The sequence below is a fragment of the Telmatherina bonti genome, assembly GCF_933228915.1.
Source record: "Telmatherina bonti genome assembly, chromosome: 22".
NCBI classification, from domain to species: domain Eukaryota; kingdom Metazoa; phylum Chordata; class Actinopteri; order Atheriniformes; family Telmatherinidae; genus Telmatherina; species Telmatherina bonti.
Genome location: NC_136631.1, coordinates 12,258,009 through 12,280,902, shown reverse-complemented (window position 1 = coordinate 12,280,902; position 22,894 = coordinate 12,258,009). Strand labels below are relative to the sequence as shown.

The 22,894-nt window shown below is 37.8% G+C and overlaps 3 protein-coding genes across 3 annotated transcripts; 2 read left to right on the top strand and 1 right to left on the bottom strand.

Moving 5' to 3' along the window:
• The first annotated feature begins 1,008 nt into the window (after nt 1–1,008).
• Nucleotides 1,009–6,032, top strand: tmem50a (transmembrane protein 50A). Its single transcript, XM_079262498.1, has 7 exons — nt 1,009–1,082; nt 1,600–1,703; nt 1,988–2,100; nt 4,009–4,076; nt 4,250–4,342; nt 5,176–5,236; nt 5,348–6,032. The coding sequence occupies exons 2-7, from the start codon at nt 1,602–1,604 to the stop codon at nt 5,391–5,393; spliced, it is 483 nt and encodes a 160-aa protein (XP_079118624.1). The 5' UTR covers nt 1,009–1,082; nt 1,600–1,601; the 3' UTR covers nt 5,394–6,032.
• A 164-nt stretch (nt 6,033–6,196) lies between these two features.
• On the bottom strand, nt 6,197–9,034 carry rhd (Rh blood group, D antigen; the record flags this gene model as incomplete). Its single annotated transcript, XM_079261547.1, has 10 exons — nt 6,197–6,223; nt 6,346–6,446; nt 6,542–6,621; nt 6,754–6,881; nt 6,955–7,092; nt 7,194–7,366; nt 7,495–7,642; nt 7,734–7,884; nt 8,012–8,198; nt 8,884–9,034. The coding sequence occupies 10 exons, from the start codon at nt 9,032–9,034 to the stop codon at nt 6,197–6,199; spliced, it is 1,284 nt and encodes a 427-aa protein (XP_079117673.1).
• Nucleotides 9,035–10,325: 1,291 nt separating this feature from the next.
• Nucleotides 10,326–22,862, top strand: maco1b (macoilin 1b). Its single transcript, XM_079262363.1, has 11 exons — nt 10,326–10,559; nt 11,851–11,992; nt 13,864–13,990; nt 14,786–14,909; nt 15,396–15,574; nt 16,584–17,139; nt 17,771–17,929; nt 18,112–18,294; nt 18,409–18,529; nt 20,378–20,552; nt 20,640–22,862. Exons 1-11 carry the CDS (start codon nt 10,483–10,485, stop codon nt 20,840–20,842), a joined length of 2,046 nt encoding a protein of 681 aa, XP_079118489.1. The 5' UTR covers nt 10,326–10,482; the 3' UTR covers nt 20,843–22,862.
• The last annotated feature ends 32 nt before the right edge of the window (nt 22,863–22,894 follow it).

The window sequence follows — 22,894 nt, the reverse complement described above, 5'->3', positions numbered from 1 at the left end:
ATCTTTTAAAAAAAATTTCTTACAGTTTTTACCCCATTTAGCTTGCATAGACTGATGTGAATACCGGTATCATAAAATACTTATCATATATAAAAGGAAGCCCTTTTTCTTCCGTTTTGGTAAGAACAAGGGCTTTGGTAAACAATTTACAATGAGTACACTGTCAAAAGCTTTAGAAGCATCCAGAAAATACATGAATACTTTAATATGATTTTTTAGAGGAAGTTTACGTCAGTATATATAATATATATATATATATATATATATATATATATATATATATATATATGTGTGTGTGTGTGTGTGTGTGTGTGTGTGTGTGTGTGTGTATAAATAACCTAACTGATTGCCTGTGGTTATTGTGTACTCTTGAAGCTTATCAAAAAGCATAGAGTACTACCTTTCATAAAATACTCTGCATGAAACTACCTTTCATGCAGAGTATTTCAATTTTATTGCAAAAGTAGTACAACGATTAAAGTAATTCACGTAGAAGTTTACTTCCCAAAGCTTATTAAACAGCATAACAGCATAAATATTATGAAGTACACATAAGGTCCTTTGATAGTTGAGTTTGACCTGAAACAATTAAATTATGCAAGCAGCTTCTAAATATTGTAACTTGGAAGAACTGAGACACACTTCATATACAGATTGATTTATTGCCAGCCGTTAGCTTTAAATTACATTCTTTATTAAGACATTTAAAAAAAAAAAAAAGTTAAGATGAATGGGGTAATAACAGCAAAAACATAAATTACTGCAATATTGGAATTTCTACTGAAGTCCAGTGGAGTGTAAGTATTGAATTAAATTTATATTTAAAGTTTAGTACCTTAGCGCTTTTAAAATTTACTTTTAAAATCACTGCTGCCATGCACTTCTTTGCAGTTTACGGTACTTTATTGAAAGCACAAAATTCCCATTCTGTCTACAGTACGTGAAGGCAACAAAGCCAACACGCCTCTGAGGTTCTCCCATCAAACGGGTGTGTTGGCGTACTGCGCATGTGCAGAGCGAGTTCTGTAGGAAGCCAGGTCGGGTTTAACTAAAAGATCAACATCAAAACCGAAAATAAAAAGGTAATAACCCCTTAGAAAATAACTGTAGACACAATTTTTCGATTTGGTTTGTTTGAATTTTATTATTTGTCCCAGCTTCTTCTTTGAGGTACTATATTTTTGATTACTTCGTAACAAGAAACCTTGAAGGAAATGTTTGCTAGTTCCAAAGCGATGAACAATAGAGCCCGTCGATATTTTATCCCTTAACTACTCTGTCAGTTTCTTCTACTTTAAACAAAATACATCGACTGATTTGATTTCGCTTATACGTAAATACCTGCTGATTTGCTAAGTACATTTTGAGTTAAAGTATTGTTTACTTGCGAGGCGAGTCAAGAAGCTTTAGCATCATCCTTTAATGCGACTGCGCAGTAAACATGCACTGCTTTACTTAGATCACTTAAGTGACAACATTATTCACATGCACTGCTGATCATAGATATTTTTCACACTTATTTTTATTGAGATGACAGTGTATTTCTGTGTAATGTCTGGTGTATTGCTGTTCTGTTGGACTTGACACCCTTTTTCATAGTCATGTCAGGATTTCTGGACGGAATCCGCTGCGGAGATTGCGAGTGCAATGTGGACTGGGGAGAGAGGAGAAACACCATCGCCTCTATAGCTGCTGGAGTCCTGGTATTTACACTGATTTACTACTTTAGATCCAGCAACTTGTACCAGAAGGGCAATGTGAGCTACTTAAATTGGCATCCCAGATATTTCCTTCTAAATTTCTATGTTCATTGTACAGATTGTTGATGACTACACAACCTCATCAAAGCTCCATAAGTCAATAAGCTCAAGTATATTTATAAAGAACATTTATGACAACCTTGTTTGCTCAAAGTGCTGTGCACTGATAATAGCAATAAGAAGAAAAACAACATGAACTCTGCTGACAGTTGTACATCTTGTTGCAGTTCTTCACAGGTTGGTGGATCATTATTGACGCAGCAGTGAAATATCCTGATCAGGGGCAGTTTCATCATGCTTATCACACATGTGGAGTCATAGCAACGGTGGCCTTTCTCATGTAAGGCTTTTTATGTTTTTTTGTACAACATATTTATTCTTGTATTGTAGTTATTATGCAGTTGTTTGAGTTTTTTTAAGCCTAGAGTTTCCGTGACAGGCAGTCTTTGCCATGTGGATTAGCTTGTGGTCATGGATAAGGTGTATCTGCACATGACCTCAGTATAGAGTTTCAGTCATGTGATAAATGTGTGAAGTGGAGGGGGATGTAACCCTGGTCTCTATTCATTAAGGGTCTCTTGTTGTGTTGTAGAACTGTAGCCATCATTGTTGATGACTAACACTATATTTTGTGTGTTTCTTTGACCAGTTTTGGTTTTGATGTGTGAGAATTCAATACTGCATGTCATGTGATAACTAATCCATCTCTTTAATGGCTGAACCAAACCTTGTCATGTGAATGAAAGCCTCTACAAAATGGATTTTTTGCTGTCATTTTTTTCTTCATTATGTGGGTTCAGACCTTCTTCTTGCTCAATCTTTAACCAAGTGTCACGTTATGAGATTGAAAAACTCCTATTTAGGCTGTGAATGTTTTGGCAATGCATGTTTAGGTTTTCTTGGTCATGATTTAGTCAAAATATACTCTCAATTTAAACCAAGTAAAACAGTGACCAATTTCCAAGTGTATTTAAATCTACAGTGTGCAAAATAAGCAGGAGTGATCTTTGAAACACAGTTCAGTGTTTACATAGGTGCTATATTTAAAAGAGGTTTACAAATATCATGCCATACACTATTAAATTAAGTTAATCTTTATCAAATTTAAAAAAAAAATTATTTGTATAGCACACTTTATACATGAAACAGCAAAAAGTGCTTTACATTTATTAAAACAACAAGCAAAACAATTAGACACATAATCATTCACACACACATATACTGAACACACCTCCAGTCCCATGTATCATCACAAAACTCTAAAGTAATCTTCTGTCTCTTTAACCAACAACAATAATAATAATAAAATAATAAACATCTGGGTTGGCAAACTGTAAGAAAATTATATCCTTTGGATCCTTTCACACCAGGTGCTAGCTCACCCATGACCACTGGAATAGTCACGACTCAGGGTTGGTCCAGATCCAGTACCACAGGCTGCAATGCAAGGGCCAACCTGTAAATGGTCATCCCCATGGTAACAACCCAGCAAAATGAGTCTGCATAGCCCCATAAACTTAGACTTGTTGGGCCATTTAATTCTTACCACAGGCTTCCCTCCATTTCTTTTTAAACAGAAAAAGGATAAAACAATCACAGTTACTAAACTTTCTTCTTCACTGTGTGAAAAATGTGTGCACTGTTAACACTGATTGACTAATGATAACATGAGTTAATTAATTTATTTCTGTTTAAATTGTTTTTGAACCTTGTGCTAAATAAAAAATGTGTGCTCCTTTAAAAAGCGTGTGCGAGACCGTTGCATGCGTGGAGGAGTCTGATCAGGTTCAGAAATTAATGTCCAGTTGTTTTTAGGGGTTTTTTTCTGAGTAGAAAAGTCAACACTATAAACAAGTACTGTGTCTGCCTCCACTTTTGTACCTTTGCACAGCTGAAGCATTGTTTCCACTATGTATGTACATACAAACATTGATATGATGTCCGTTTGACACAGAATGACTGTATTTAAGGTGGAATTTGCAGTAAGAAACTCGCATCCCTGAGTGTTAAACTTTACTTAGTTTTGAATCCAAGGCACCTCGTAGTAATTTTTTCAGGGATGCATTGTAAGAAACCTTTTTTTTTTTTTTTTTTTTTTTTAAACAGACACACCTGCAACAACGTAGATTTTTCTAACTTGTGAATTATTCAAAAGTTCTTTAAAACACAAATAACAAATCTTAGGTTCATGTTTTCTGCTGTAGTTGTTGATTTTTTTAATACTATCACTGCTTCTTTGCTCATGCAGGATAAATGCTGTTTCAAATGGCCAGGTGAGAGGCGACAGCTACAGCGAAGGATGCATGGGACAGACAGGTGTGTATGATGAAAAAGGATTCATTCTCTTTCTGGCAGCATTTTTGCCTTCTGACATTTAATTTGCTCATCTCTGTAATCTAATGCTGCATTTTCAGACTAATGTCCAGACAATTAAAGAAGCACTATGTCATGTCACCCAATAACCCACCCTTCCTTATCTCTTCTTGCAGGCGCTCGAGTGTGGCTCTTCGTCGGTTTCATGCTGTCTTTTGGCTCCCTCATTGCCTCCATGTGGATTCTCTTTGGGGGATTCGTAGTGCCCAGTAAGTTTTCTTTTATCTGCTCATTGCAGCATTTAGGGTGTGACATTTGAAGGCATTTTGCTGTGTAAGCCTTTTTCCAGTCTGGGTGTCGAGACCCCGAACAGGTTCCCAAGGTCATTTCAGAGTCGCCATATCATTGTAAAAAGAAATTAATTGAAGACATTTGATATTTGAATCTGCGTTCATTTTCCATGGCACAAAAGTTATTATTCACATGATATTAAAAGTCCCAATTTGACATTTTCACGGTGGAAGAAGCTGATTTTGGGCATGTCGGTGCCTTGTCACAGTGGAGAACCAAATCTAACAAAAATCCCTTTATCCTCATTATTTATGTCGGTGTTTTCCACCACTGTGCCGTGGCACACAAGTGTGTCGTGAGAGATTTATCAGGTGTGCCCTGAAAAATAACCAAATTTCACCTAATTGGTCTAAAAAGCAGCTCTGTGTTCATCCAAACAGGCACCAGTAAAACATAATAAAATCCCTTTATCTTGTGTTTATCTGATTTCTGTTCAAGAGGCTTTGACGAGATGGACTTGATATGAATGATATGGACTTTTTATTTAAAAAAAAAAAAAAAAAAGTTGGTTTGTGATGTGACTTTTGATTTTTCAGGGGGGAAAAAGTCTTGGCTCAAAAAGGATTGAAAATCATTGATTTATGTGTATTCTTATAGCTTTTAAGCTTGACGTTTAGAGGATGGTTGCTGCAGAAGAAACCATTTGATACACAAAAGCATGTTTTTAGAAAATGAACAGAATAAAAGTTGTTTTAAGTGTCAGGAAAGTAGTTTGTTGTTTTGTAAACTTGAAATAATTTGTCTTTTACAGAAAAGGCAGTTGTGTACCCTGGTATTGCCATTTTCTTCCAAAATGCTTTCATTTTCTTTGGGTAAGTTACTAGTCTTCTCTGGTATCTTTCTTTTATTATATTTACAGTTTAACAAATGGAAACTCCGTGCTCATATTATCCTTTTGTTTGTTTGTTTGTTTGTTTTTTTAGTGGTTTGGTCTTCAAGTTTGGACGCACAGAAGATCTTTGGCAGTAATGGACTGAGTACGTCTTTATGTCCACAGTTATACACTGCTTTCTATACTGTATGAGGCAACATGCTTGAGCAGTTATTCACTTTATAAATATGAACTACTTTTAGCTTCACTTCTTTAATTTATGTTATTTTCTATAGAATAGCAAAGCCATAACTAAGCACAACATAGGTTTGTTAAAAGTTTGAATATTTCCAGATGTGGCACATCTTTACATGTGTTTCTTTGCACTCACTGTGTTACCATGTTGTCATTATATTTTACAACTTGTGTAAAATGGGAACTGGGCTACTATTTTTCTATTTGAGATTAATTTCTATAACATCCTTAAATTTGAACAGTTGGGTTAAAGGTTAAAGAAATCATCGAGGGACAGGTTTTATGGCAATGTTCACTTATATTGAATGTAACTATGTGGGACCGTTGGTTTTTAATTTATGTATCAATGCTTTATCAGCTCTGAAACTCTGCAGTTATTCCGATTGTTGTATTTAAAGTCAGCAAAGGTTTCACCAAAGTCAGGTGTTTTTTATGTAACAGAAATTCACATTTAAGTGCAACACCGGCCCATTTTCTTCTTGTGTAACACCCAAAACATTGAAATATTTCTGACAACAATAACAGCATTAAACATTCTGAGCAGTAAATGCATCTGTTCTGTTTTTCCCCCCCACACACTTTAGTGTTGTTTTTATTTCCTTCACACAAAAATATCCAATTACTACTTTACATAATAGCAAAACAATTACACCACTTTATGTACATAGAGGAGAATTAACGCCATGGTGCTTTGTACTTCTTCTTTTTACTTGCGAACTACGTTGTGAGGAAACTGCAAAAGACAAAAATATGTTTGTAAGTTTAATTGTCAGCTACTTACAAGTCCAGCAGACAAACACAGAACAATTTATTACCTCTATGATGATATTTTTTCTTTAAAAGGGAAGATCTTGCGATACATATATAAAACTGATTGCATACCTCCCAGAAAGCTTGATCATCGAAGCATTTCTTGTTTTGTGGTGGTCTCCAAAAGTTCCACTTAAGCAGAAACCCTTTAAGGAAATGTCAACATTTCCATGAAGCATCTTTGTTGGCTTAATTTCTTTTTCCCTAACATCAACAGCAGTTTACGAAAGGCGAAACATACCTGTGAGAATTCCCATCGTCAAACTTATCGTAATAGTGATGAGGAGAGTACCAATGTGAAACACAGCAAAACGGATTGCCCTGCAAAATAAACACCAGTTAGACGTGGTGTCACACCTGACGGCGATTCTCATATGTTGGCTGTATTCAAATCAAATCAAATCAAAGATACTTTATTCATCCCAGAGGGGAAATTCAAAGTTCAGTTCTTACAATGTGTGATCATCAAAGTCTTTAATCTGCAGGACGAGGTGTGCTAGCCACCCCAGCAGACCAGGAAGTCCATGTGTGCTCAAAATGGCACAGGTGTCATGGCTCTCAAAGGCGAGCAGCATGTGGATCTGGCCAATAAGACATAACATTAGCTCTAATATGTAGATTATGTAAGTAATGAGTCAATGTGGTGATTAAAACCTTAAGATATTTGTATCCAAGCGTTGATATAATAGCAGCAGTGAATCCAATAGCCATGGCTTCCCAAGGGAGTTGAATTACTGGCATGGAAACCCCAACAGCAACACCGCCAGCAAGGATAGTTGACTGCATTTGGATCTGGTCAACGAGGGAAGACAAAAGCAAAAGCAGTTTTAGTCCAGTTTACTGTGACTTTATAATGCAGCGTAATAGTTAACACGTCGAGTGTCGGATCATACCAGGTTGAGTTTTCCCCAGGGACTGGAGAGCACAGACACTGCAGCTGCAGTCACAGCGCTAGAAGCCAGGGCCAGGTAGGTGCCACATACAGCCCAGTCCTTCCTGAAAGGAGTGTGGCTGTTCACAAGAATGGCGTTAAAGCTGGGCCAGAACATCCATAAAAACAGAGAACCTGCAAAACAAAGACAATACCTAACAGTCATATAAGTGGTAGTACAGGCTTTGGATTCAAATACTCTGAAGGCATCTAAAATCTTAAACCTCTCTAACCACAGGCTAGAAAATAGTCCCAGGATTTACCCAACATGGAGAACAATCCTGATTTTCTGTCAAATTTGTCTTTTTCAAATCCTTTCTCTGAGCCTTTACGGTATAGAATCCAGGTCAACATGAGTCCAAAGAAGGCTCCAAAGATGTGAAGCAGCATGATCCCGTTATGAGGTCGGACCTGCAGACAGGAGATATGGTCACCAACATGCTGTGAACAACAAGAAAAACAAAACAGAACACAGCATGAAAACAAAAGGACAGTTACTAACTTTCAGTAGAGTCTGGAGGACCCATTCATTCAAGACAAACCCTGACACCTCCAGCAGAGCGATCAGGATGAGGTGGACTGGGTTTGTCTTCCCCAATACAGTTCCAATGGAAATGAGGGCAGAAGCTGTGCACATCTCAGCCTCTAAGATGCTACATCACACATAATTTAAAAGTGCCTCAAAATGAGTACAGTGAAAATATGTGTCTCATCAAATAAGAGAATTTAAATAAATTTTAGTAATATCAGGCAGATTCGATTTGAATTGTGATATCCTACCTCCTCAGGTCAATTATAATCTTTCCTCTGTCATACCAGGACTCAACACCATTCAGTATGATTGCCCATTGTGTTGCCATGACAGCCACAAGGAGGTTGAACCCAGAACCACTGAACCCGTAACGCATGAGAAAGCTGCATAAGAAGCCAAAACCCAGAATCACCATCACGTTCACATCCTGGAACTCTGCAGGGAAAACAAAAACTCTTTGATTGATGCATTTCAGCTTTATTTCAGCCTATATTTCTCCAGACCTGCAGCTATATTAGTATATGTAGCACAAAAACTAAGGAAATATGTGTTGATTGTTTCTCTCCTTACATCACTGTGACTGAGGTCTGGACTCGTCACAGCATTTCATCCTGTCCACTCAATTCTTCTCTGTTGCTCCTGGATTTTTTTTTTTTGGCGGGAGAGAATTGTGATTCTTGAGGAGTTAGGTCACCGATTCTGAATACATGACATCTCCACTTGCTCTATAATTTTTATTCTGATAGGTCTTTGCACCAAATCTGTGTCTGACACTGTGCTTCCAGGCCACATTTTGGAGGCACCACTAATATATTTAGTAGTGTTCCTAATTCCACAGATGCACCATCTTTACAGTTATTCCTTGTTGTAAAGAAGACTTATCATCCTTTCCAGTATATCCAGTATAAACAGTATATCTAGAGGGAAGAGTAAATCAACCAAACACAAATTTACTTACTTTTTGCAATAAGTGTATAAATGTCAATTTGGCTTTTTTGTGCCATATTAATCCTAAATCTAATTTAAAGAACATGTTATCTGCTCAAATGAAAGCAAAGAGCCTAATTTTATATGCCAACTGTTTCAACTTTGTTCTCCAGCCAAATTAATAAGAACTCACCTGCGTAAAAACAGCTGAAGGTTTTCCCATCTCCTGCACCATATCTGCTGAGTTCACAGGAAAAGGCAAATATGATGATAAATCCTGTCTGTAGAAAAAGCAATAAAGGTGCTAAACGGGAGCGCAGACTTGGAGCGTATTGAGGAGCCATTGGAGATGTTTTTCTGTGTAATTTTGCCACATATGACGCGTAAGTTCAGTTGCCACGACCGTTTAGAAAGTGGGCGCAACCAGCAGGGTCTTTATCAGCTGCTGCACATGAAAAACTCTCTGTGTGAAAGAAAAAACGTCAAAATGAAAGTAAGGCTTGGACTCTTCATCTGTGGGCAATTGCAGCCATTCTATCACACATTTTACCATTTTATTAAAAATGAATTATAGTAATTTAATTTCATTTCAACATTTTTTATTCTCTTTTCTTTTCCAGAATATATTGACATATCCAAAAAAAAAACAACAGAAAATATACTAAAGAGTTACAACAACTACTAAACCATTGTAGAACATTTCATGTAAAAAAAAAGAAAAGAAAATTGGAGTAGGAAGAAGTATTAATCTTATTAACCCTAACCCATCCATATTTCAATGTAAAACAACTGGATGGCATCTTAAGGCAAACACTAAGAATGAAACACAGGTATGAAATACTCTTTTCTTTCTTTCTTTCTTTTTTTAATCAGATTTTTCCATACAGTTTTAGAATGTACTCTTTATATTTCACTTTAAATTGAGAAGGATATGAACAACTTTTAATGTTTTACATATACTCATTAAAACAAAAGCTATTCAAAAATTACAATATTATATGCCCTATTTACTGTGATTTGGAAAAGATCAGCTTTATTATAGCACAGGCAATTAGAACTACAACCCTTACTTTTCAGTAAAACGCGCACACGTCTGCTTTCACCGTGCACACATTTTAACCTAGTAACAAAGCACTGATGGTATTCAGCGCCTTGGGCCAAGTCTGTCAATGAACCTCTCACAAAAGCCCAAATATAAATAGCCTCATATGCTGGAATGGATGTTTTTGTATCAGACACAAAGGACATTTTGAACCAAAGACAGCATATTTTCTGCTCATAATAAACCAAAGGCAAAAAAAAAAAAACGCCTCTGCAACAGAGCCCCGCCTCTGCTATTATCCTATTGGTTAGTCAGCGATGCCCGATTTGTCCACACAAATCTGATTGGTCGAAAGGCGACACGTTCAACACAGAAGCCTTAAACGCTTTCCTCTGTTGTCTTTGGCGGAGGAGAAAAGAGCGAACGGCATTTCCCGCAAGCCCATTGGCTCGTTTGTGTGTCAGTCAAAAAAAAGAAGCAATCGCTGACAGTTTGATTGGATATCCTTGCCGTCTGACAACTGGACGTATGCGAGGTACAGCGCGGATTGGACTTATTGAGCCTGCGCTAACAGAAAAAGAGGAGGTTCCCGAATAGACTCCTTTATTTATTTCTTTGTGTTCACTGGGGGGAAAAATAATAACAGCGACATATACCTCAGATACTTTATTTATTGTCTTTGTCTGAGAACACAAGAAAACTGGATAAGATTACAGTTGCTATTCGAAGGCCAAAGCCAAGAGGAGGAGGATGAAGCGGCGCAATGCGGACTGCAGCAAACGACGGCCCTTAAAACGGAACCGGATCACCGAGGGTATTTACGGCAGGTAACTCATCCGGAGCCTGACAAAGGGCTCTACCTCACAGCTGCACACCGGCTTTAAACAGTTAGCTTCCTTTGTGACACAGGCCAATGAGCTGCCACTGTTACAAAGCATATTAGCTTAGCTGGATGCTAAGTTAGCCTTAGCTGTGTTTTCCTTTTACATTAGCAGGTTAGCTGTGAAGCTAACTATACCACTAGGCCCCAAAACAGCCCTTTTAAAACTATGTCACAAGATCTCTGACTGCAACTTTACTCAAAGATGTAAGTTTTAGACCAGTTTTGGGGAATTTACTGGGCAGCCCAGGCTACTGTTTGCTCATGTCAGTTGTTATCTGGTAGTCCTGTCAAAGCTAGCATCCCCCTTTTCAGCAAATGAAACTTTTGACAGCTACACAGCAGCTTTGCCTGCTTATTGCCAACATTATCATATCAACCATGGAATTAAATAAAATTAAAAAAAAAAAAAAAGAGGTGCAACTTTGTTAACACCAAATATTCAGAAGATAAGATTGCAATCCGTCTGAATTAAGAAGAGTTTAAGTTGATGTCATGGGTTGTCTCAATGGATAGCTGCTTGGTTGTCCTTCCTGACAGATTCCACCTCTGTGTGACTTCCTATTTATCTGATCAGCCTAACATTAACAGTCTCCAGTTAAACACGTGGCATCAAGGTCTGAAGGTATGGGCCAGTTTCTGAATTATTGAACATGTGCTTCACATCATAAAACCTTTAGATCAAAGAGCAACCCTGCTGAGATCTGCTCTGGGTATTTACTTAGAGGTAGAAGTTAAGTATGATTAGCTACGAGGTGATTATCATTTTAAAATCATTTGTAACTTTGATTAAAACTGAAGGGGAAAAAATAATCAGCATAACCATAGTCTGTGTTTGAGCTAGTCTAAAACCCTGAAAAATTTGCATGATGTAGTTTGACACTCATGTTATACTCAGATCCTCAGCGTAACATAATTTGAACATATCAACATGTCTATATATCTACTTTAAACCTTTCCTTAAATGCACTCAGAAGTATGTTAGTTTTTTTGTAAGCTATGCTGTTTGGGGAAAAGGGACTGGCACGCATTCTTCTTATCTTACAGTCCGCAGTTGACAAAATTCACTCATCTTATGTTTAATTCGTCCCACGCATGAACATACATGCAATACGAATATTCCAGATATGAAGTGCAGAAGAAAAAGATGAGAATAATTTACATCAGTGTTTAAAAATGCTCTTTATTCATTTTTGTCTGTTGCAAGTGTTTTTATAATTAGTTTTCTTTATTTGCAGTACCTTCCTGTACCTGAAGTTCCTGGTGGTGTGGGCACTGGTGTTACTGGCAGACTTTGTACTTGAGTTTAGGTTTGAGTACCTTTGGCCGTTCTGGCTCTTCATCCGGAGTGTGTACGACTCCTTTAGGTACCAGGGACTGGTGAGTATGGATGATTTAATATTTATCATGTTCAAACAAAGTTTGAGAAAAAGTCTTCTCTGGAAAACGATACATATACTTTCTGAAATCTTTAAAAGGACTGTTTAGGTTTTACATGTGGACAACAATTTGGTAAGATGGTCTTAAGACTTTATAAACAACTTCAGTGATTTTATAAACAACTTCAGAACGAAGATGGAAGCTATCATTAAAATAGCATTAAAGCCCAAAAGTAAATGTTCAGAATATTTTGATTTAGTTTTTGAAGTCAAGCAAACAATTACTAATGTAGAATACTGATGACATGAGTTACCTGAACCAAACTGTTAAAGGTTATTTGTGAATAACCTCCAACAGAATAAAGTGTCTCTGACTGCAGAAACTACCCATGCACTAACCCATTTTCTCTTTGCCAAATAGCTTAATGACCACATAAGTAGCAGCTCATAGTTTTAATGCTTTTTGCCAGCGATGAACATTGTATTAATAAGTTGTCATTCAAAGATGAACTTATATTTCACCTGCTTTATCCAAATAATCTATTTTCAGTTCACATAAATAGATCATTTAAAACTGTATTAACAAGGACTAAGACTAGTTTTTCAGATAACGTGGATATTAAACTACAAATTAGGAACATTATTTCTGAGACTGATGTATTCATATGAGATGAATAGAAACGTAAAGATAAATTTGGGTTGTTGAATACAGAGAACACTGAAAAAAAACAAATAAGCAGTGAGATATATAAAAACATAAAGAGTTTGACTGATCTGGTCATGAATGGTGGCAGTTATTAGCCATGTTGCAGTTATAACATGACAGCCTATTTGCTGTTATTCGTGGTAATAACTTTAATCATGTATTATATTTTTACACATTTTTTAGCTGGATGAAACTATTCAAGGCCATCTTTCCACCAGTATTATCACACTTTCATTGATTTTAGCTTTGACTGTTTCTCTTTTCCAGTCCACATCTCATTGTACCGCCTTCCTCTAAAAGGTTTAACAACTTTGAAGGGGAGAAATAGTTTAAAACAGAAGTATTTTATTTTCAGAAGCAGATAAGCAACAACACCTTGAGGACTTTGTATTAACGTTAAAATAAAATAATTTCCAGAGTGGAGTTGGTACATTATGGTTTTTATTCCAAGGGAAAATGGAGCTAGATAACTTTGAGGAAACTATCAAATTTATTGCAAAGCATCTAAATAAAGGCACTGAAGGTGCTATTCCAGCACACAACCTTGTTCTATCGCAGGGGTTGTCTGTAATAAACTGTTCATAAAACTATATTTTAGTGGCGTCACACAAACAGAAAACACTAAAGCATTAATCTTAATTATTTCTATCACAAAATGACGTTTCATGATTGTAACACCCTCCTATCAGTGTGATTTTTTTTTTTTTTTCTTTTCTTACACAGTATCAAAATTATGCTCATATTCGTCTTGTTTCTGACTTTTTTTCTGAGTTCTCATCATAATACGAAGTTCAGTTCAATCAGCTCATCAGTCAGCCTGATATCTACATGTTTTATACTTAGATTTATTATGATTTCTTTGCTGTATTATTTTGCTGGTCAGCTTGCTCTTGTTAAAAGGTAGTGAGTAGGTATATTGTTGTCTGTTTGCCTCACCGGCATATGAAAAAAAGAAATACTATAGTAACATATTCAAATAATCAGACAAATGTAAATTTGGCAGTCTCTATGTCTATGAACTGTTTAGTTGCTAACCTGTAAACCAATTTAATTTCCCTCCTTTTTTAAACTTTTTGCGCTGAGCTTTGGTTCAGTCTGAATGATTGGAAATATTAAAAAAGATTGCGGCATAGTTTCTAATAAACGCCTCTTTTTTTCTTTATCAGGCCTTTTCAGTATTCTTTGTGTGTGTGGCGTTTACCTCGGACATCATTTGCCTCCTATTCATCCCAGTGCAATGGCTATTCTTTGCTGCCAGTACTTATGTGTGGGTGCAGTATGTTTGGCATACAGGTAAAGTCATCGTGTCTTCATCGTCTCTTGACATTTCTAACTTCTGAAACTTAAAGTTAAAAAACATATCTTGCAGAAGTGAGCCTAATTTCCAAACAATTAATTTTTTTAATGTGGAAAAAAAAAGGATGATATTTACTCTCATACAATTGACTGCTAAGATAAAACATTCTTTTTATTCTTGTATGAATTCTTTGAACAACTTACACAAAGTCCTTTACAGAGAATCAGGTTTAACAAGTGTTGCAAGTCTCAATAACATCTTATCTTGTCTACAAACAGCTGGCATGTTTCTCAGAATTTTGCATGGAGTAAGTGAGCAGTGCTCTGCAGATTAGCTGTAAGACTGATTTAGTGACATCGACCTATGTTGACCAAAGGCCAGGTGTCAGATTGAAATCCATGTGCCGGTTGGGGGAGGGAGAAACGGAGAGGTTCCCTTTAGCTTTCCAAGCTCTTTAAATGAACTCACCACTGACATTAAGAACCATTGGATGTCACCAGAGTATTAATATCTTGTTCCAATTCACAGCTTGCTGGTGAAAGTAATTATGCATACAGTAATAATGGTAGGATATTAGAAAGCTGTACAGAGTGTGGAGAAGTTAAAGGTTTGTGAAAGGGGTGACTAATGTAGTTTCTCTAACTGCCATCGATTATGAGTAGTTAGATTAGCCACATTTTAAATAAATAAATAAAAGATGTTCTGGCCATGCTTTTACAGTTTTGTGTACTTCTGTGTTCAGGTCTGACATGTAGGTCTGACATTTTTGCTCTCTTTGCTTTATTTCACAGAGAGAGGCGTCTGTCTCCCCACCGTGTCTCTATGGATACTTTTTGTGTACATAGAGGCGGCCATCAGATTCAAAGACCTGAAGAACTTCCATGTTGACTTGTGTCGTCCTTTTGCTGCACACTGGTAGGTTTCCACTCTGTTTTAGCCAGGAGCAGTGTAACAATGCTGCATAGTGATATACAGAACAATTGCAAACAAAAGACCAAGTCTCAATGTTTACATTGATTGATTGATAATATTATTGATTCATTTATTCATTTGATAACCTTATACCATTGTAACACTGTCAGTCTCATAATTTCGTCTGTTTTCCCTGAAGGTAAAAATGCATAGACATATGTTTTGTCGTTATTCTTCCCAGTTAAACAAAATATATGATGTATATTATCAACTTTATTTTTGTTTTTTTTAATGGATGATTTTGAACACTCACACACATTGCTATTGTTTATGCTCATTTGTCACCTTTAAACCAAATTTCTGAAGGCTGTTGTGTTGTGAAATGTGATTTGTTTACAATGTGTTTGCATTTTCATAAAGTTACCTTGGCTGAATTAGTACATTGTGATTTTAATTAGCAGCTTTGTGTGTCCCTCTCTGTCTCTGTAGCATTGGCTACCCCGTGGTCACGCTGGGCTTTGGCTTCAAGAGCTACGTTAGTTATAAAATGCGCCTGCGGAAGCAAAAGGAGGTGCAGAAAGAAAATGAATTTTATATGCAGCTGCTACAGCAGGCACTTCCTCCAGAGCAACAGATGCTTCAGAGGCAAGAGCGAGAAGCAGAAGAAGGTTCGATTCAAACACAAATGCATGAAGCTCCTGCTTCACATGCATACACACAATCCTCTACAAGTGGTTAGTTGTCAGAGCTCCTTGCTGTTTTAATTGTTTTAGTTTTTGTAAAGCTGGTAAAAACCATGACTGATCCATGCCTCTCTGAAGAGCTTCGTTGCTTCTTATCTTTTGATAGCAGAAAGTTGATTAACAAATGGATGATTAATTTTTAATCACATTAAAACCTCCACATTTTTTTTGGGTGTGTCATGAGTCTAAATATCATTATGCTAACATACATCTGCAGTATATTTATTTTCTATTCAAAGGCTGTGGTTGCAGGTGCATACTTCAGTAAAAACAAACGCACTGTACACACAGTGATGACAAGAGGAGTCACTGGCTGTGATTAGTTGAACATACAGTCGGATTAGGAGTTCGTATTGACAGTGAGACGTTGAAAAATAGTGAAGAGCAAAAGCTTTTTATTCAGTAAAGCTTTTTACAAGTTAAATAAAAACCAGTTGATTCTGACCACTTGAAATCCAACATAGATGTATGAGCACACAGTTGCTGCTGCAGCCACATTTACACAAATTAAGACAAAAACTGTATTTGAACCCGATCATTTCTCACTGTGAATAGTCATGTTTTAATATTAGAGACTGACAACTGCATATAAGTTATGATCAGGGCGGGGAAATATGTCCTTAAATTAGGATCATAAAAAAGTGAACAGATTACCTCAGTAATGATTGATTAGCAATTATTTCAGTCTTGTTTTATTTGTCATAGCTAATTGAAATTTTTAGTTGGAAATATTTTCATAATAAAAGAAGATGCCATTAATTAGATTTAATTAAACACACAAAGTTTAAATATATAGCTAATTAATTAATATTTATTTGAATAATTGACATGATCTAGATCTATAGATTACTGGTTCTAAATTAATGAACTGTCCAGCACAAGTTATATTGCATGTAAAGTATTATAAGATCTTTCTGTGTCTTTATCCTTGCAGCAGCGGCAGCTAAAGGAATATCTGAAGTGGACACACCTCCCGTGTCACAGAATGGCGCTCCAGTCAATAAAAAGGCATCTGCGCCACTGCCAGAGCTTGAGTATAAAGAAAAAGGGAAAGAAGGAAGAGGTGGTGGGGAGGCAAAAAAGCAACACAACAACATCTTGCCATCATCAGTGGACTCTAAACTCCAGGAGATGGAGTATATGGAGAACCATATGAACAACAAGAGACTGACCACAGAGCTGGGCAGCACAGAAAACCTGTTGCTTAAAGAGGACAGCAATTCCTCCTGTTCTTCCTCATCATCATCCTCCTCTAAAAATTACAAAAATGCTAGCAGCAATGCTGCTACGCTTAATTCCTCGCCCCGCGGCCATAGCGCCACCAACGGGAGCGTACCTTCCTCTGCACCGCCATCTTCATCTTCCACAGGGAAGAACGAGAAGAAGCACAAGTTAGCGGTAGGGAAGGGGACGTCAGGCGGCTCCCACAGGGATCCCACTGAAAACTGCATCCCCAACAACCAGCTGAGTAAACCAGAAGCACTTGTTAGGTAAGAATCATGTGATTATTTCATGTATTTAGGCTGTTTTATGTGGAGCTTTAAAGCAAGTTTGGTTGTAATCTCAGCATTATTAACTGAACAGATGTGAAGCAGACCACCAATATTTAGCCAGTATTTGTGGTGGGAAGAGGACAGTTAGTGTGATTTGATTTGGCAGAAAGTTTTGCAATAAATTCAGAGTTTTCAGCGCTAGCATGGATATATACTCACAGCCAAAACCTTTTTGATAACAAGAGGGTTTAGATAAGTTAGTGACCATGTGTAAAAGTAGTTTTTGTGTAGGCATGCAAGTTGAAATTTCTAATTGAGTCTGATTTACAGTACCTATCATCATATTTTTAGCATTTTCTATTTGTTCTCAAGCTCATTCAGGTATCTGTAGCATCAAAATCATCTTTACTCTCGATGTTTGTTTAAGTTTTGACAGTTTTGGCAAGACTGTTGATGGCCGGTGTCCACTGAGGACATACCTGTTGTTATATCATTTTAAAAGTTAGATGGAGGATGTCCTTAGTTCATATTTGTACATGGATGTAAAGTATTAAAGACAGCCATGTGTTTACCTGGATCTATAGACCTAACACCTGAAATATGTGTCTTTTGTTTATGCTCCCACCAGATTGGAGCAGGATATAAAAAAGTTGAAGGCGGACCTGCAGGCCAGCCGGCAGGTTGAGCAGGACCTACGCAGCCAGATCGGCTCACTGGGCAGCGCTGAGCGCTCCATACGCACTGAGCTGGGCCAGTTGCGCCAGGAAAACGAACTGTTACAAAACAAGTAAGTTGGGCAACTACCTGTTAAGCCTGCAAGGTTAGGTGAGGGATCACTATGTTTTTTGGTTAGTTACTATTTCCTTTCAAAGAGTGTAGGCTTAATGGGTTTAGTTTCACTTAGTAGGTTTACATTGTGGAGGTCTGAAGTACTGATCCCGCTCTGTGTTGTGTGGCTGTGTGTGTTAGACTTCATAATGCTGTGCAGGCGAAGCAAAAGGACAAGCAGGCTGTGGGCCAACTGGAGAAGCGGCTCAAAGCAGAGCAGGAAGCTCGAGCCACTGCAGAGAAGCAGCTCGCAGATGAAAAGAAGCGAAAGAAGTTAGAGGATGCAACAGCAGCTAGAGCGGTAGCACTAGCAGCAGCTTCCAGGTAGGTGCAGACTAACGTGTGAAATTTACTTCCTAGTTACTTGTTTGTCAGTATGGGTTGTTAAAAATAACATTTACTAATTATCTGGGGTTTTTTTTTTCTCTCTCTTCTCAGAGGAGAGTGCACAGAAACGCTGCGGCGTCGGATCACCGAGTTAGAAACAGAGTGTAAAAAGTTAACAATGGACATCAAGCTAAAAGAGGACCAGATACGAGAGCTTGAGTTAAAAGTGCAGGTATGTTTTGTTTTAGTTGTGGTACAAAATGACTATTTCCACTAAGGCTGGGCAATATGAAGATATATATTGTTTGAACAACAGAAAAATGTCTATTGTTTCATGTGAGGTTCTATCATTTACGCCACGATTAGGTGATTTACTGCAGTATTTTGCTTCAAGATGCACTTCACGGCATGCACGCTGCAATATATATACAAACATGGAGGAAGACTGTAGCAGACGAGTTTCAGTGCAGGATAATTCACTAACAGATGACCAGCCAAACAAAACTGATGATTGATCCGAAAAAAGAGGGGAAATTTATGTCCCATGGATGCGGATTGGATATAAAAAGACTGAGGTGGAACCGACAACAGACGAGCCCACAGTCCCAACAACGGACTCCAACAAAACTAACTCATTTTATCACCTGCGCAAGAATCAGGATAAAGAATACAGAATAAATCATAGAGTCAACGAGCAAAAGCAGTGAAAGCAGCGTCAAGTGGAGGCAAAAGCGCTCATAAACTCCAGAAGCAAACGCTGCAACAGGTATTTCCCTGTGAAACGTCATACGGTCATATCTCCCCCAGATGGAAGGAGATCACTGCTGCCGTTGCCAAGAACATATGACACATAACTGATGACTGACACAAAATTACACAAACAACTTTATATTATTACGTATGTCATGATAGGGATATAAAATAAGCTATCGGGATATGAGATTTTGGTCATATCGCACAGCTCTAATTTCCAAATTGATTGTGTTTATTGAATAAAATCAGATACTTTGCCTCTGAAATGCCTTTTTAGGTAGTCTGCCAATTTTTTCTTAATGTTTGCAAACTGATGAATTTTTATTTAGATGAGAAGGAAGTCTTTTTTTATTTCCTGATCTTAAACATAATATTTCATAGTGAGTTTCATTTGAGCCACATGGAAGCTCGAAAAAGAGTGAACAGAAATACAAAACAATCAAATGACTTCAGAAATGAATCTCGGGTCATTTTTTATGGTTTCTTGTTATAATCATTGAGAATAATGACCAATAAAGGCCCGAGTTTGTAGATGTGTGTCAACTTCTCATGCGGTTTAGCTGCTATTTGAGAGCTGTGTCGGCAATACATGGAAGGATGTGAGCAGTGGGCTGCTCTGAGTTGTCTTTGTGTTATTGGCAAAAGCAGAATAACTCTCTCCAACTAGTAACCATAACCCCAGTTGCATATTAATTTAAAGTGCATTCAGTCCTGCATAGCAAAGCTGGTTGCAGGTGTTAATCAGATCCAGCTTTGGACACATTTGATGGGAATACAACATCTGTGCACATGTGTTCATTCTGACCGAGGAGGCTGCACAGCTCACACGGTTACTGCCAGCAGCAGAGACTTGTTTTCACATGTTCACCTGCATTTCAACAAACCCATGTATCTGCACTAGTTTTGGTAGGAAAGAATTGACGAGTGCTCGTACATTAGATAAGAAATCAAGCAAGCTGCAGGCAATGAGTTACTGCACAGTTCATGTACGCACACTAAGAGTAACCCTCCAATAGGATGCAGTTGTTGGCCATTTATATATTTATTTGCATGCTTGCACACTAATGGAAATCAAATGGAGCAGAGAACATTAGTTATGCAGCACTGTCAGGTTGTTTTTTTTAAGTCTTTGTCTATTGTGTCTACGCAGTTAAAATTGTTACTGAAATACTATTTAAAATTTTATTACAGAGAGTACTTAGATTGTGCTAGTAACCAGCAGTCAAAAGCAAGTAAAGCGCCAGTAATCACCTGTATACCAAAAAGTTAAACCATTTATATGAACTAAACCTTTGGTCTGAGTTTGAATGTATGTTTTGTCTTCCAGGAGCTTCATAAATATAAGGAAAATGAAAAAGACACAGAAGTGCTGATGTCAGCCTTGTCAGCCATGCAGGACAAGACGCAGCACTTGGAGAACAGCCTGAGTGCAGAGACCAGAATCAAACTGGATCTCTTCTCTGCACTCGGAGATGCCAAGAGACAGCTGGAGATTGCACAAGGTTTTAAAAATACTTCTAAATATTTCACAATTACTGCAACATTTCTTTGTTCTGAACCTGACTCCCTTTTTTTTTTTCTGCTTTCAGGTCAGATCCTGCAGAAGGACCAGGAGATCAAAGACCTGAAGCAGAAGATAGCAGAAGTGATGGCCGTCATGCCCAGCATCTCGTACACAGCCGACACCAGCAGCATGACCCCCGTGGCCCCCCACTACTCCTCAAAGTTCATGGACACCAGTCCCTCCGGCCTGGACCCCAACGCTTCTGTTTACCAGCCTCTGAAAAAGTGAACGCTTCACCCCGCTCCCCCCCCCCCCCCCTCCCTTTCATCCATCCTACCGACATTTTTACTTTTCAAGCAGGTCCATCATCTTACGGCTGAGAACTTTCTTTTCTCTCTCTCTTTTCGCCAGGTCAGAAGGATGTTGTATTGTGTGACTGTATTTGTTGTAGTTAAAACAAAAGGCAAAAAAAAAAACTTGAAAACAAACATCCCACGTCACCTAGGAAGCCCCAGGTTTTTTTTTTTTTTCTTTTCTTTTTCTCTGAAGGTCTAGTGAAACCTCACAGATTCGGGTGTGTATCTTCATCTCAAGGTGTCGCTCTCCTTTTCTCACCAATGCTCCGGCCAGAAATCGGCTCTTTGGTCCTGGAGAGAAACTTTTTATTTGATTTTTGCCCTCCTGAAATTTGAAAAAGCAGTCCTCCATAACGTATCTAGATGCGTATCCTTATTTATTTAGCAGATGGATATCCTCCTAATATGGTACAACAACATTTGTACAACCAGGGGAATGTAGGGATAAGTGGACACAGAATCGTCCAGTCAACCAAATCCATGCCAGTCTCAGCTGTTTTAGCTTGTGTTGGTTCATAGTTTTTAAAGCCTTTTCTGTGGCTCGAAATGTTCACTTTGAATTTCATGAGTTTATTTCAACAAAGCTGATGACTAAAAGCTGTGAAATATGTTGAGCTGAAAGCAGAATTTTGGAATTTAAAAGAGAATTGACCCCAAGCCCACATTCAGCATTGGTGACAAAATTTGGTTTTCCTCAAACCCACGCTTGGTTGTCGTTTTGTAAAAGTTTTGCGCTGAAAGGGTGAAATAAGTTTTTACAAATGTACAGCTTCTCAGTGCTCGGCGGAGTTAGGATCACAGTGCCTCGAGTTAAGGACATGAGATAACACCCAAACATTTTAAATTATTTGTAAAAAAAAAAATTAGGCTTGGCTGGAAAGTACAAGGATTCCTCTCAGTAAAGTGAAATGGCACAATCTGAATTTTTTTATGCTTTTTTTTTTTTCTTTTTTTTTTTCTTACCCCCACCTCCTAATATCCCCGAACACATAACAAATCTAATTGCCCTCAGTGTTCTGGGGCAGTTCTGAACCTTGTTCCACACATGACCTTTATCTGACAAATTGAATAATTGTAAATTCCAGTTTTCACATCATATCAGGATGTGGACATGAGGGAATGCACCACGATCTACAGCTCATGTTCTGAAAGAGGCTGATTTCTGCTGATCTTTGGTGTAGCTGCTGTCCTGATTTCTGTGTTTTTTGTTTTATTTTTCTTTCTTTCAAGGTGCACTGTGTAAAACAAATCTCGTCTCGAAAGGGAAAACTGTAAAGGTGGACTGTGCAATGTAAACAAAGCTTCGGAAATGCCAACGTCAACGTTCTAAATAAAATAATTTAATTATCTTCCACTTCGGTGTGCCAAGACTGGAATTGCCCATTTCTCTAGTGATGTGTTGGAGACTGTACTGCAGATACATTGGCTCACGTTTGTCAAATATGCAGTTTGGTATCAGTTCATGGACGTTTCAGTTCAGCAGGCAGAGGAAGTAGCCACCCGTTTGTAGTAGACTGTGTCGTGGGGGGGGAAACAAAACAAAATAAGGGAGTAGAAGGTCACATTTCTTTTTGTGAATGTTACAGTATTTGCAACTTTTGGAATAGTGGCTGTTTATCAAAGCGGTTTTCTTTACTCCTGTTTCTGGTATTATCGTTATTTTTTTCCTGCAGGGAAAAAAATCCACTCGAGCCCGACGTGGTTTTGCCATCACTTCAAATGGTCGTTGTCGTGTATGCGCGTGCGTGCGTGTGTGTGTGTGTGTGTGTGTGGTTTTCATCTACTGTATATGGAGAAGCTTCTTTTGCTCAGATTGATCGTCAGCTTTTTGAAAATGTTGTGAAAAATGACAGTTTAGTCAGTTGTTCGGCCAACTGATTGTTGAAAGTCTAGAGAAGTGTTTTGTTTTTTTTGTTTTTCTATGCCCACAGTCACCATTGTGTTCTCCCCCAGGTCTGACCTTGGCTACGCTCTCGCTCTGTGA

Bases quoted from the DNA above. Each gene is read 5' to 3' on its own strand.
- tmem50a (XM_079262498.1), top strand. From the start codon at position 1,602: ATGTCAGGATTTCTGGACGGAATCCGCTGCGGAGATTGCGAGTGCAAT. The intron at 4,077-4,249 runs GTGTGTATGATG...CTCTTCTTGCAG, and splicing joins AGGATGCATGGGACAGACAG to GCGCTCGAGTGTGGCTCTTC. The intron at 5,237-5,347 runs GTAAGTTACTAG...TTGTTTTTTTAG, and splicing joins AATGCTTTCATTTTCTTTGG to TGGTTTGGTCTTCAAGTTTG.
- maco1b (XM_079262363.1), top strand. From the start codon at position 10,483: ATGAAGCGGCGCAATGCGGACTGCAGCAAACGACGGCCCTTAAAACGG. The intron at 17,930-18,111 runs GTAAGTTGGGCA...TGTGTGTGTTAG, and splicing joins AACGAACTGTTACAAAACAA to ACTTCATAATGCTGTGCAGG. The intron at 18,530-20,377 runs GTATGTTTTGTT...TTTGTCTTCCAG, and splicing joins AGCTTGAGTTAAAAGTGCAG to GAGCTTCATAAATATAAGGA.